The 15,707-nt window shown below is 42.7% G+C and overlaps 1 protein-coding gene across 3 annotated transcripts in view; it reads right to left on the reverse strand.

Annotated features, from left to right (window-relative positions):
• The window catches only part of SHB (SH2 domain containing adaptor protein B), a 79,114-nt gene that overhangs the window by 22,378 nt on the left and 41,029 nt on the right, over positions 1–15,707 (reverse strand). For all 3 annotated transcript variants that reach the window (XR_014319400.1, XM_082784021.1, XM_082784022.1), the window contains exons 3-5: positions 15,169–15,384; positions 5,422–5,593; positions 1,026–1,145 (exon numbers count right to left, since the gene is read on the reverse strand). Coding sequence is in view for 2 of the 3 variants with exons in the window: in XM_082784021.1 (XP_082640147.1) it covers positions 1,026–1,145; positions 5,422–5,593; positions 15,169–15,384 (508 nt within the window). In the remaining variant the exon portion in view is untranslated. The remainder of the gene's footprint in view (positions 1–1,025; positions 1,146–5,421; positions 5,594–15,168; positions 15,385–15,707) is intronic.

A 15,707-nucleotide genomic window follows, 5' to 3' on the forward strand; every position in this document is an offset into this window, starting at 1 on the left:
AAGAAGTTCTACAAAATATATATTTAAACAGAATTTAAAACTACATTAACAGATGCACTTCTACTAAGCCCAAAATGGGGATATAAAACCAATCTGAAATCTACTGTTTAGATCATCTGCATAAAACAGGGTAGGGCAGACATGGCCCCTTATTTCTAATGAACCTAAGAACGTACATAGGTTGGCACCACCTCTGAAAGCGTTACCATCAAGTATTACTTTATCCAAGCAGTAAAATGTGCTTCCAGAACAGCTCTGTGAAGAAACTGTTTAAAAGTCAAACTATCAGGAGCAGTGCTTGTAAAATGTGATAGGTCTGTTTATTTCCTACTTGGAAGATAGGTTCCACATCAGACCCTATCTTGGAAGAAGGAAAGCAAGGGAACAGTCCCCTTTGCGCTTGTACAGCCAATATGATGGTGAAAGGCCTTCTTGTTCTGCACTGAAAACCTGGGAGCCTGAGAACTTCCTCTGCTGGAAATGCAGATGAGCATACACTGAAGCAAGTATCTGTAATATATTCTGATCAGCCAAGGTAGGTGAGGCAAATAACAGCACTGAGACCGGAACAATGAGCACTTCCCAGTTGTGCAGATCTTCCAGCATTGATTCTAGGTTTTTTACTTTCAAGAATTGTACCAATACCATCCAGCTCTACCACACAAAGTCTTCCTTCCATATGTGAAGCTTCTTTTATAAAAGGAATAAAATCCCTAAACAATGCAATTGCTAATTCAGCCTGAAGCAGAAGCAGCAGAGCATTTCAAATCGGACCCAGAAAAAAGATCAAGTTTATTTAGTTAAGCAGACATCACAGGAAGACTAAAAGTCCCTTAACACACCCAAATTTAAGGTCCTAATTCAGTGACTGTCACTATACATCACGGGGGCTGACAGTCTCAAACCTTCTGGGTGCCCTTCTGAGTTGAATTAGCACAGCAACAGAATGAATAATTTTTCTTTTTTGCACCAAAGAAATTATGGCTTGTAAATTACAAATATTATGTATACTGGCAAGTACTTACTTCAGTGAAAGAGAATAGTCATGCTTGCTTGTTTGACTGTTTCGTACAAGGTAGCTACACTCTTTACATAGACGTAACAGGTTTTCTGCATCTGTCCGACTGATTGCTCCATGATACCATCTAGGAAAAAAGAAGATATTAATACACATTTTCCAACTCATACTGCTTTCACTACTTTGTTTTTAAGGTATGAATAATGGTTAATACCACACAGACATCTTTAAGATCTAATGCATTAGATAAAAAGCATGTTGTTTGCCTTATCTGAGGTTAACATTTCCACTTGGCCTCTCAGATGAAAGAAAAAAATCAGATTAGGACAGCATGTGACAGAACTGGTGTACATAGTTTTGTAAGAAATTTGCACCCAGAGCAGCAAGTTATGACCTTTATCTTGCAAGCAGGAGATCCACAATACACATTTACTTGATTTTAGTCCTTCGACATATCAGTATTTCAATTTACATAGAAAAGAATAAAGAACACACAAAAAAAAGCAAACAAAACCATATCAGAAGAATACAGTTTACAGTGAAAAATATCACTTAAAAAAAAACATTGAGAAAGGAGGAAATTGATAAGAATGTCTGTTTAATCAACATGAAGATTAACAAAGACTTGTTCTAAACTTGGTTATGACAACTTTGAGTGCTTTTAGTAAATCCTTGGAGAATCTGCATAGTAGATGTGGTCCTTGTATGCAGGGAAGAAAGGGAATGGGGAAAGGAGAGATGTGTCCTCTACTAAACTGACCAATGCAAATAAACTTCTCAGTATGTGCTTTTTTGTATTGGCATTCAAAATGCTTTGACCCTTCCCCCAGCCATGTAATGTGCCTGGCCCTGCACAGGGTCAATCACATCTCTGAGGGAGATCTCCCCCTTCGTGCAACTGGAAAATGCACTTTGAAGCACGATATGACACTGCCTAAGCAGGATAATGCATGCCACAGAAATGCTCTTTGCCTGTCATTACCAGGAACTGACTCGCCATGTGCAAAACAGTTTCCTTCCATTTGTTCTAAATTCATTTATCTGCTTAACGTACTTTAAGAGAAACATTCCAACTAGGAGGAAAGTGAATAAAGAGAGAGGCTCTTTTGACAGAAGTCATGCTTTTGACTATCTTGACCCAATGTCAGCTCCGCTGTCAAAGCTAGTGAATGTGCAAAATGAAAGTTGGTGTTCAGAAGAAAAATTCATCCTGTGCCTGGCTACAACTGAAGTCTGTATTAGAGAAAGCTACAAGGAGGGTTTTACTATTGTATATTCAAGACAGACTTGAAAGGGAGACCCTGACAGCTCTATCACATTACAAGTAACACTGACGCACAGATGTAGATGTTTTCAGGCAACATTCCCTCTGTACCTCATCAGTTACTTACTGCTGAAGAGTATTTCTCGACAAGCAATTTAAAGACTAGGTTAAGGACTAGGCAGTCTTCTGAATGTGAAGAAGAATACGAATACTAAGAGTCAATCAGAATATGTATTTGAGAGACACTAAAAACTATTCCTATTGTTTATAAATCATTCTTATTTGTTTTCTTCCTAAATGGCCAAGTAAAACCAAAAGAAAATATGACCTAGCCCAAATCAGGGAGATAAATGGAGTCTGATATTCAGAGAGAAGTACTTCGTACATTCTTTGGGCCTGGTGATCCCCGGTTGGCAGAGAGGTTCATGGAAAAAGAATGCAGAGTTGGTTCCAGGAAACAAAGCCAGCTTTCAAAACAGTCAGAAGAAAAACAGCAAAGTATGAAGACAACTGATGGGAGAACATCTGATTCAGAAACAATGCCTGGAAGCTGTTCTGGCTACAGCTGAGAGTAAACAGCAGTATCGAGAAGTGTAATTGCTTGTGAATCATATGCTCATGTAAATGGGACATTCGGCTTGCTCCTGTTCCAGCTAACTGAGATAAGCATGGTGCTACAATCAGTTTAAAGTTCCTGGCTAATTTGCAGTTTCAACTGTACCGGGGCTGTTTGCCTTGGGTGTGTCTATTTTTTAAATGTCAACATATAGGTATTTGTTCAGAAAGTTCAAAGATTCAAATGTGAATTATGTGATCGCAGAACTGTGAAATAACAACTTGTAAAACACACCAGTGCAAAAGCATGGGACATGACAGCCTGAAGACAAACATATCTTTTAAGATATCCCAGAAAGCACAGGCACACAATACAAAACTAGAAGCAAAATTGAAACGTAATCACACACTTTCCAAGACTAATTGAAAGCATCCTGATGGTGTTTTACTGATGTTCTTCCTGACATCTCTTGCTTTGCTTATGATCAGATTTCAGATGCTATGGGGTCATAGCTCCACTGCAAACAGGACAGCTGTATCAGTTATGCAGTAGGTGTGATCAGTTATTACAGCTCACAGGATGCACAGCACTACTCCATTTCTGAATTGGTCAGAGCAAAACAGGAAGTCACCAGACCTTGCATACAAAGCAGGGAGGGATTCACTTTCAATAGAACATACAAAACGGCAGAGCACACTTTCCTTTTTTTCACTGTTACGTGGAGGAAGCAGAACAAATTCATTCAATTCCCCTGTGTCCATGAGTTACTCAGTTTATGGTTACAAACTCCTTAATCACAAGCAACTAGGAGTAATTTGACATATTACACATTGGAATTTCTGCCTGTTTGGGAAGGTTCCGACATATTAGAAATTCACCTGTTAATTTGCACGCTACTTTTCATGTAGATCCTCTCTACAAAAAAAGAGATTCCATTCTTATACAGAAAAGATGGCATGGTGCCATGAAGAAATCTCATACTATTAAAAAAATCAAGCATTTTGAACTATTACGAATAATCAAAGGTACAATAAATCCACTCATTAATTTTCTGATCAGTTACTGTTAACTGGACATTCATTTCAGTTTTGATCCTACAAAATGAAGAATTAAAAATAATATTGTGACTACCACTTGAATAATTAGAGGAAACAAAACCAACTCTGCAGTCTCCACTTCTAAGTTGCAGTTACCCTATAACAGATCTACACAACAATCCATTTATGAGTCAAAAGTTAATTAACAGATGCTTAACTTTCCATAGTGGCTTAAATGTATTTTTGGGGGGTTATGGTGGTCTGGAAGTATTCAAGTCTGAGGGCCAAATTTTGCAGTCTAGTGTATAGCCTTTAGTTATTTATCTGTAGTATCAGCAAGTGATTTCACAATATTGGTCACTATTTCCTGTGTTGCACACAAGTCTGCCCTTTGTCAATGAGCAGGTGCCTCAAAGGCTGATGTTGAGTAGGTGTAACATGATACCACGTGGAAGATAATCTCTTTTTCAAGCTTAAGGTTCCAAATACTGCATGTAAAAATAGTACATCAAAGGAAAAAGAACTTCAGGAAACACCTTCTCTCAGACTCAACTGACAGGGGATTCTCTCCGACCAAGGATTTGAAGTGCAAAAGGATTCAGCACTGATCTTACCAATACCAGTACCATTCAGAGATGAAGTATTCTGACGGAGAACACCCTAACACCCATGTTAAATTACGTCCTCTCTCTCCTTTGAGTATAAATTCTCCACCAAACTTAGAATGACAGTGTCTAGAGTGGGACTGTCTTGAGGATTAAAGACAAGTCCCTGACTTCACTGTGTGAATCTGCTGGATGACTCAGTGCTCACAAGTATCAATGTACCCTCTGTAAATTGTTCCACACAAAGATTTTTCTTTGTTTTTGGCCCCCTTTCTGAGGCTGCACATCCAGTATGATACAGGACAGTGGGTCACTCCACCACACAAGCCAGTCTGTCCAAACACCTCATAGAAGGGTAAAAATGAAGCAGGACAGAAGCCACCCTTGTGGATAAGAGATATGGAATATTCCACAGAATTTCTCCAGAACTCGAGTTTGGAGCTGACAAAGCTGATTCTAAATACCATCCTCAGCTTTGACAACACAGGATAGAAATAACACTCTTTTTGTAAAGTTTTGTAACTGGTCTCATCAGGCTCTCACTAGAGCAGTATTACAGTGAAATACAAGGCATGTCTGAGATACTAGAAAGATGATATGCAGCCATAAAGACACAGAATTCATGCAGCTTTAAAGTACATTTTGGATGTATGTGATACATACCGCCTTTCTCTAACGCAAGGTAATCAACATGGTTATAAGTGAAATAACTGCATGTGATTTAGCAGACAAAATTCACTGTTCCTGAGATGAGAGGTTCCTATTTATATTGTCCCCCAAAAAAGTTATTTACAGTTTGTAGAATTAATGAGGATAGTTTTAAGTGTGCAGTAATGCAGGGGATGCAGAGGAAAAGGAGTGGGACAGCAGGATCTAGGACATCTGCTGCTCTTGTAAGTGGGGAGGCAAAGAGCTAGAAAGCAATTGCGGTGCTTACTTACATCTGCTTTTCCAGTGGAACAGTTGGATCTATTCTCTCTCCCAGGATCCCACAAAATTCTGGGCTGCCATGTCTGATGGGTTTAAAGCCTCTTCCAGGTGCTCTTAAATGCCTGCGCTGGTCATTTGAGGGAGAAGGAGATGCTTGTCGTTTCTCACTTCCATTAAATTGGGCTGCAAGATACACAATAATTACCTCTCTAGGCAAGGTTAATAAGGACCAACATAGCTGTAGCATTTAGAGAAGCTTCATACTTCCCAGGGAGAATAAACATGCATCCACCAACATTAAGATACAGTGGTTTACCTACCAAGTTAGATGCATCGTCTAAAGTGTTTCTAACTATGCAAAATACAGCCCTAAAACTCTTGCCTTTCCATCGACAAAATCCATACCCTTCCAAATCCTGTTAAAATAACCCATGCTTATATTAACAATTGGTGTTTTCTTCTGCAAGAGATGATGCTGTTGAACTACCCCTTGCAGTAATGAAGATAGGCTGTGGTGGTTTTAGTCAGGTAGGCAGCTGAGCTCCACCAAAACTGCTCTTTCATTCCCCTACCTCAAAGAAAAAGGGGGAGAAAATATGATACAAAGAGCTCAAGGGTTGAGATAATGACAGGTAAATCACTCAAGAATTACTGTGATGAGCAAAACAGAGTCAGAGAAGGGAAATTAGTAACGTTATTTCCTTTTACTAGCAAGCTAAAGAAGTGAGAAACAAAGGAAAGAAATTTAAAACACCTTCCCCCCATCCACACTCTTCTGCCTTCTCTCTCTGAGCGGTGCAGGGGAACGGGGGAATGGGGGCTGTGGTCAGTCTGTAGCACTTCGTCTCCACCACTCCTTCTCGGTCCCTCTCTGCCCCTGCTCCACGTGGGCTCCTCTCCACGGGCTGCAGCTCCGGCCCGGGGCCTGCTCCTGCGGGGGCTCTCCATGGGCCGCAGCCTCCTCCAGGCCACATCCACCTGCTCCACCGGGGGCTCCTCCACCCATGGGGGGGCTGCAGCGTGGAGATCTGCTCCATGTGGGACCCATGGGCTGCAGGGGGACAGCCTGCTCCACCAGGGGCCTCTCCCTGCACAGCCCGCAGGGGAACTGCTGCTGCCTGCCTGCAGCACCTCCTGCCCTCCTGCGGCACTCCCCTGGGGGCTTCAGGGCTGCTTCTCTCACACTTTCACAATTCTCTCTCCCAGCTGCTCTAGCACAGCAGTCTTTTCCCTTCCATAACTCTGCTCTCCCAGAGGCCCACCCAGCATGACTCCCTGGCTCAGCTCTGGCCATCAGCAAGTCCCTTTTGGAGCCATCTGAAGCTGGCTCTGCTCTGACATGGGGCAGCTGCTGGGCTCTGCTCACAGAGGCCACCCCTACAGCCTGCCGCCACCAAAGCCTTGCCACATAAACCCACAACACAAGCTTTCAGTCACCTTCTACAATGAAGCCAACAAGCAAGTGAGAACATTGCGAACCCAGCTTGCCTCAGCTTACATGGATCATCTGAACAGCAATCTCAGTGTACTTCCAGACAGGTAACACCCATCTACCCACATCAGAAATGCTGGCAAACAGTGATCAATTAAAAATGTTTCTACTTATATAACGCAACCACAAGGCTTTTGTCTTGAAAGGCTAGAGTACAAAGTGATGAAAAGGGCAAAGCACACTTTTAAAGTCTTCTCTCACAAACTCTGTGATGCCAAGGAAAGCGATATGGCTTGTTAACAAAGCACATACTAACGAGGTCTGCATCCTCATTCCTATAAAAACCACACTTACAGACTCTACGTATCTATAACTTCAAAGAATTAAAGAATTGAATCCTGACAGAAGCAGTGAAAGGAGCTATCCACACCATCTTCCATATTCACTCACTGCCCTCTGAGGTTTGCTTCTTCATCGCGGAGCAACAAACACTCCCAGCTGTGGATGGATTATTGCTGCTAAGGTCATCTAGTGGGGAACAGGCTGAACAAACCTCCCTGTATCAGGAAGCTCAGTAAGCAAATATCACAGTGCACACACATAGCAGTCAGCTCCTGTATGAATTTGAACAGCAGCATTACAGAAAAATGTTGCAAAAACAATTACAGGGAATCCCTACTAAAGCAGGTAGATCACATGCATTCAAACCTCGACTTGTAACAACACAGCCAGTTAGGCATGTGACTGGCAGTGCTTACTGCTTTAAAGCAACTGTACAACAGGAAGGAGCTGTAATCTTCAAAAAGATTATGCATACAGAATAGAGATGTGTCGGACAAGGAAAATATTCTACAGCACTTTGTTTTGGCTGTTTTTACAAGCTCTCCTCATGACTTAGAACACTTCCAAATTGCTCTTCTTCTCAGAGGCAAAGTAGGCAGGCAGCAATTATTACCAAAATTGGGCAAATGTATTAAATCACATTCTGAAGTATACATGGCAGAAGTATGGTTACATTTTAAAATGCAAATTCATATTGAGCTTTCATTATCCAGTAATGAGGTTGATTAGCATAACAAGGAGAAACATTGCATGTGTGTACTTGCAAGTGACACATATGAACAGCATAGTGGTTTCAACTGTAAGAAAAACACCTGGATACTGTAATTTGGGAACTCTGAATACTTGTGAAGTTAATGTTGTCTGCTACTGACTGAGCAACATCTTTCAGACACCAAAAAAAAACATTTCACAAAACAAATGTGAAACTCAGTTCTTACAGTAAACAGTGATATCTTTATGACATGGTGAGGGTTGGAAATAGGAGCTGTTCTACAAAAATAGCACAAAGTTACATTTCAAATGCTTTTGAATGTTTTGTTTGTCTGAAGAGCTGAGACACGTCTCTTGGCTCCTGCCCTATTTCTTTTTTTGTGAACTAAATTGGCAGGAAGAAGCAGCCTGAAAGGGATATCCAGGCAGACAAAACTGGCAAGTATGCTATCTAGTCAGGCACTGGCCCATGTGATGCTGTTATAAGGATGGATTTTTAGGGTACTATAAATCCGCTCTTGACCAAAGATGTAGTACATACAGTGAAGGTTCAGAAGTTCAACTCCATGCAGTTGAGAGTGGAAAGTTTCTTATTGCCGTGGTATTTCTGTTTATGCTGCTGTTTCTGTTTTGGAACCGACTGCATCCCTGACTCTTCCTCGTTCTCCTCTCCTGCCCTGTAGCTGGTGGCTTTCCCCACTGGGGTGGCATGCCAGAACGACCCTGCTTCCCTAGTCCCTAGTGCCCTGGGCACCATCCTTCTGTGCAACAGCAGCTGCACACAGCATAAGTGGCCAAGTCCAGAACCTGGAGATCCTCCCTCAAGGGCTCTGTGAGCAACACTGAGTAGTAAAAGCTACTAGCGGATGGCCCTCTTTGTACTAGAGGAGCACTGATTTTCTTAAGTGATAACTGAGATTGGTTGTGCAGATTTCACATGCATTTCCTTTACCCAAAGGTTTGCTATGCCCACCAGGAAATGCCTGCTCTCTCTCACACCCCAAGCAGGAGCCAGGGTCAGCTTGAAGTTCCCAGACGGACTCTCTTTTTTGCTATCTCCTTTTCCAGACAGACTTATGTACCAGAAAGTTACCTTGTTCCTGTTATTTTGCCAAACTCAGCTCCTCTGGGCAAACTGGTTTGCCCAGCTCAGCAGGAGGTCTAACAAGACCTGCCCACATCTCATAAAAACCTTCAAAAATGCATTTCAGCTTCAGCCATTATTTCCTTCCTGCTTTCTTCTTTGTACAGCCTCCAACGAAACAAAGCCAAACCTGTTTGTGAAACAACTCAAAACTTCAGACAGGCAAGATGCTGCACTCCAATACAAAGAAACACATCTTTCAGCACTGCAATGAACAGCTGAAGTCCCCGAGGAAGGCTATACATAGCCTGCTCCGCAAGCATCTGCACGACACCAGAACCAGCCAGCGCTTGGGAGCTGCAGCAAACACATGCTCTCCCTCAGACCGAGCAGACTTCAGTTTGTGCACCCTTTTGGTCTGGCACATCTCGGACTCCAGGCTGGAGACAGACAGCTTCTATCCATACTTCACCAATAAATCTTGAAACCATGGCAGAGGTACAAAAGTTTTCCTTAAAAGACTTGCATGAGTATTGACTCCATGATAATTCTACAGTTTCTTGCCATTTTGGCTTGTTTCCTAAGTCTATCACCTAACAAATCAAAAACGTTTGCTGCATAAAGCTCATTGTGTCTGCACTTCACATCACAGATACATACTGTTCCCTGTGGATGAACCTCTAAAATAGGAAAGTTTTAGCAGGAGGTGGCTTCAGTTGTGAACCTGTAATTTCTAATAACACTTAGACAATGTTGTGATCTTCAGAGAAATCCACCTCACTCAAGAACCGAGCAAAACCCACACAGCTTAACTAGCTACATTACAGAACCACAGTACACATGAAAGTCAGGAAAGCACTTCAAATATCTCAGCAGAGGGTCAGTACTTCTCCACTGCAAACATGTCATTGTTTCCAACTTCGGAGTTGAATCTCTTCTTCCCTTATTTTAAATATTTATAATTCCAAGCAAGTAAAAGTATAGGAGAGAACCGGTTAGACAGCAGCTTGAATCTATGCTTGCAGCCAGTCCTGATGCGTTGCTTTGTAGCAAATAACCAGGTACCTAAGACATACTCAGTTATAATGAATGACACACCCCATCGCAGAAATCTAATTCATCTAAAAATGTTTACTCTCTCAGCACTGTAAAACAGAACTTTGCATGCTGATGTGAGCCCATAAGGAATTCAACCATATCATAATGCTTTTTAAATAAATTTCCTTTTAGTCTGTTAATTTTGTAAAGCAATGTGTGCTTTCATAAAAGTTAACTACGTAATGCCTTAGAAGAATATTTACACACAGGCCAATCATAAAATCTAATATTGGGTAGATGGTGTCTCGTTAATCTACACTCAAATATATCCTAATTAAAGACTACCTGATGAAGAAAAAAATTGACAAAGCTAAGATTATTTTTTTTAATCAACACTCTAGACTATTTCAGCATTTACCCACTAAAGATCAAAAAGTTGAGCGTGAAGATGATTAGAGCACTCAAAGACTTCACAACCGCCAAGTGGTGCACAAGAAGGAATGCGGTAGGAACCAATACATTTATTCTCTGGATTTAATTTAAACTCAGCCTTTCCATTTGATATGCACAATGCATGAAGAGTAAGATCTGAGATTTCCATATGCACACACATGACTCTTGGGACAATAACTTTTGAAGCCAGTAACCTCACCTCTGTGGCTGCTGTATTACTACTAATTGAGAAATCTGCAAAGTATGATCTCACCGCAGACAGATGTGCCCTGGTTCCACAGAGTTGTACTGTAAATATTTAGCTTGTATCTCAGCATTGCTAAACAATGAAGTTTCTGTTTTAGGTATTTTGCATACTTTGAAAGAAAAATGACCTCTGGGTAGCACACAGTTACCATCCTTGTGTGGGAAGCTCACAGCAACTCTGACATTATTCTTAGCCTTTGGAATATTATCAAAACTAGTACGTAAAGAAAAACTCAACAAGGTAAAAACTCTGTGCTAGGCTACAACACAGAAAGGAGATGCAGAGAAATAAATAGCCCTAAAGAATTCCTCCTCTAAAGATTTCAGGGTCACATTCAAACATGCGTTCCTTCCCAATATTTTATGCAGTCCAAGGGCTTTATTTACCCTTGTCTTCAAATAAAATATTCTTTGCTCAAAAATAGCTCTCTTCCCAAATTGTCCAAGAACACAGGCAGGAATGGCAGACCATGCATCCAGCCAAACAGTGAAGAGAATGGAGATAAATATCTGGAGGGCTCTCAGGTAATGCAGCCAGCCAGAATTAACTGTGTTGTTGCTGTTGAAGAGCATCTACAAGGAAACCTGTAGTCACTACAGGCATCCCCATGGCACTAGCCAAGAGGGCTAAGAAGGATGGGGATAAAGAAAATGAATCACAGCAATTTCCTTCCCTGTGGGCAGAAATGTACACACAGGTACTAGGAAAGGGTGATAGGGAGCTGGTGTCTGAAGGTAGGAGCTGAGAAATCCCAAGGAGATGTAAGAAGGTGACACGATAGGACAAGGTGTTAGATAGGAAAAGGACAAATGAGAGACTAGGCATAGATGCAGATTGGTGGGAGAAAAGGAAGGAAAAGCAGATAAAGATGATACCAGAAGCAAAATAAGAAAGAAAGGCAAGGTGCAAACATGGCAGCAAATGGCAGAGGGCCAGAAACCCTCTGGAATGGAGAACAGAGAAACTCACTGGAAGACAACGCAGAGCAGCTGAAGACCTACTGCAAACTCACTGCTGGTGTCACTCTGCAGCCCCTACTGTGGGCAGCTTGTGGATCCTTCCAGGCAGCAGACACCCTACCTCTAACAGGCTTACTAGGGACCGTGCTGCAGTGTAGCAAGGCTCATCAGCTGTGAGACTGAGGTTGCACATTTGCTTTAGGCACAGACAACATTACTGCCATCACAGGGACACACAAAAAGACTCAGCTGAGCTGTGACAGTGGTACCTGGAACAGAAAAGGAGTCCCAGAGCCTAAACCCAAAGCAGAAGGTTTTAAACACAGGCGACAGGCTGACTTTCAGCATCTGCAAAAGCATCATAGTGGCACTGGACATTTAGTGATACGTGCCTCCTTTGAGTATGGCCCAATTGACTAGCCTATCTTGACACACAGTCGATATCCCAAGCCGTGGCCAGGATCTCCCAGCCAGACAGTCTCCCAGCACAATTCTTGCCAGCATTTTAACTAGCTCAGCAAAGGGGATGAGTCAGCTCAGGCAAGCCCGAACTGAAGCCTGCTTCCAACGTGGCAGGGCTCAGCAGCAGATCTGTATATCCTACTGGAAGCCACATAAACAGGTTAGGCTTTTGTGCTGGAGTTCGTGCTCTTTGGGGAGAGACATTATACCTGCACAGCGTGCAACAGAACTGGATGGTGGCTTAGATCCAGGCTCCAAAGAACCATTAGCATATACTTAATGGCAATTGACTGAGTCTGGAATCCTATAAAGATTATTAACATCTAACATGCCAAAGCAAACCATGCTGCTACAAAGCAGAAACCAAATTTCCCTAGTTCTCTTCTATAGGAGCCCAAAAAGAAGACAGGGGATGTTGAGCAGAAGGTTTCTTTTTAAGGCAGCTGCTTCAGGTTCATCCAGGTCTCTTGCTCCCAGCCACATTCTCAGGATGGATAATGCAGACATCAGCTTAGGTTGGAAGCAAACATAAAATGAATTGCAACACAAAGACAAATGAACGAATGAAGCTGAGGGGTAGAAATCTCTCTTACAACAAGTCCACACTGCTGTACTACACTGTGCTACAAGAGAAACACATTCGTGTCACCCACATCCACCTACCTATTAGGTGATCAAGCCAGGAACACCCAAGAAGGGCAGTGTCACAACAGACTGTTTACAAAACAGTATCCCTGTCGAACTGTGGAGAGAACGCACTCCCAATTTTCCTGTGTGGCAATATCATGGCACGCAGAACTGCCAAATCGCAGAATAATTCAAGTAGAAAGGGATCTTAGGAAGTGTCTAGTCCAACCTTGCCAAGGCAGGGTCTGCTACATGATCAGATAAGATTGCTCAGAGATGTATCCAGTCATCCCTTTTCTTGGGATGAAAACATCTAAAAAGATGAAGACTGCAAAATATCCCTTGGCTGTCCTCACAGAGGGGAAAAAAAACTTCCCTGTATCACATCAGAACTTGGCCTGATACAACTTATGCCTGTTGTCTCTCACCTTCTGATCACACACCAGCTCATCTGTGAAAAGCCTAGCTCTATCATCTGGAAGACCTCCTCAGAGGCGCTGAAAAGCTGCTATTAGATCCCTCCAAAGCTTTCTCTTCTGCAGGCCAAGCAAGCTCAGTCAGGTCTGTCAGCATCTCCTCATGTGCTGGATTTTCCTGTCAATTTGGTGCCTGTCTGCTGAAATCAACATTTATTAGCATCCTTCTGGCATCAGAATACTGGACACAACACTGGACACAACATTCCATGTTTTTTCCCAAAAATGTAAAGGGAAACTTTGCTTGACCTACTGGCTATTCTCCTTTTTACAAAGGCCAGGATGCTGCTGTCCTTCATCACTACCAGGGAGCACTGCCAGCCACGTTCACTCCGCTTTCCCTCAGGACTCCTAGGCCCTTTCCACTGAAGCTGTAACCTGCCAGCCTCGGTCTATCTCATCACAAGGAGTTAGTCTGCTCCAGGTGCAGGTCTTTGAATTTGTCCTGGATGGATTTCACAAGCTCGTTGCCAGCCCTTTTCTCCAGCCTGTCCCATACGCTCTGCACGGCAGCTCTTCACCCCTCCACTTGACATCGTTCCAAACCTGATGATGTGCATTCCCTCTCCTCCTCCAGATTATACTGATAAAGATGTTGAACAGGAAGGGTTCCAGAACTGGTCCCATGTGGAATCACACCTGTAAACTGATTCCAGGAAGAGTGTGAATCACTAAGCGCTACCCTTTGAGTTCAGTGATCCTGGCATTTTTTCCACTCATCTAGCAGTCCGCCCATCTAAGCTACAGCATTTCAAACCACAAAACAAGGATGCCACAGCACAACACGTTGAAAGCTGAACTCAATGCAGATGACACCTACCACTCTCCTTCCATCAAGGGATCAAGTAGTTTCAATACAGAAATCAAACAGGCTTGTCAAGCAGGATTTACCCACGGTAAATCCACACTGACCGCTCCTAAACATTGCTCTCAGTACTCTTCCATGATTCCTGAGCCACATATCTTGTCTTTTCTCACACCCACAGTCCTCACCACATACAGCTCTTCCTCCCAAGCCTTCTTGGGAAGCCAAGCTGACCCCTAAAAAGGCAGGGGAACAACCCTGCTCCTAGACAGCTTTTAACAGGAACATATAATTGAGGGGGAAATCATAAAGCATGTATGACTAGCATCCCATAGGAGCTTCCTGGAACATGGTCAAACCATGACTTGGCCAGGCTTTGCTGTAAACACTGAAGCTCTACCAATAAAAGAAGCCCTTGGCCTCTAGAATCACCTCATCAGTGAACGAAGCCCCCTAGCCATTTCTGAGAAGCAGCATCAGGGACTAAGAAGAAGAAAATAACCAACACCAAGCACAGATATTTGCAGAGAGAGCTAGTAGTTTTGTGTGAGGTCTCCCTGACTGACAAGTTCTTATGTGGGAGAAACTCAGCCATACAAAAGTATCGATCTGAAAACAAGTTCTACACATCCACAGGAATGCTCACGATTGGAATGAAAATGACAAGTGACAAACACCAAGAAACATCACTGAGGAGAAGCGTGTTACCACATGCTGCTTTTCATCCTGCCCCTTTAAGAAGTGGCCCATAAGTTAAGGACCTCGCAAAGCATCACTCTCATCATAGATCCACTCAACAATAAACACTATCTGCATCATACTCATTAAAATAGGGGTGAGATTAAGGGGTGATAGAAACAGGGGGTTTAGTAACATGAACCAAGCGCTGAGATGGTTGACAACAGCTCACCTGAAGCAGCAAATCAGTAAGTGCAACGTTCCACATTTCTGCAGCAGGTAAGGACTTGAGACTACCCACAAACGTTTTTGACAGATTTCTCCCCAGCCCCCATTGTCCCCACCCCTCACCCTTCAGAAGTGCAGAAACACTTGACTTCTCCGAAAGGCAGACATATATGCTGTGAAAGAGAGAATTTTCTGGTCAGAATCTAGGATTCCTACCTGCCAGAGCTGGGATGGTGACTTTATTCCACTCCCATGGCTGATCATACTCATCTGCAGGCCTGTCATCATCCTGTGGCAATTTGCTTTCTCGTAAACGTTGACTCACCACACTTTCAGAATCAGATTCCACACCACTGCCTTCTGGTTCATAGGGCGTGTCATAGAGCTGCATGTTTTTCTGATGGGACTTCGTGCCTTCCTGCTTCTGAAACTCTGTTATCAAGAAAGAAAATTGCATCAGTATCACTACCAAATATGCCTTATCACAGTTAATAATTTTAGAGCATTCAAGTTCCATGCACTACTTTATTTCTGTGTAACTGCACAGCTGGCAAGCTGCTACAAGACTTCTAAATTCTACTTCTGCATTTGGTTAACTGTCTGCAAGCAGAAGTTTGCTCTAGCTAACAACCATGGCAGAGTCTCATGCCTCCATCAGTACACCCTGGGCAAAGAAAGAGCCAGATTAGAGAAAACACACAATAATTATCAGCCTTGTAAAGCACTCTTACAGTCAACTGTGCAAAAATCCCCAA

This window comes from Aythya marila (genome assembly GCF_965140915.1).
Source record: "Aythya marila genome assembly, chromosome: Z".
In the NCBI taxonomy this organism is placed as follows: Eukaryota; Metazoa; Chordata; class Aves; order Anseriformes; family Anatidae; genus Aythya; species Aythya marila.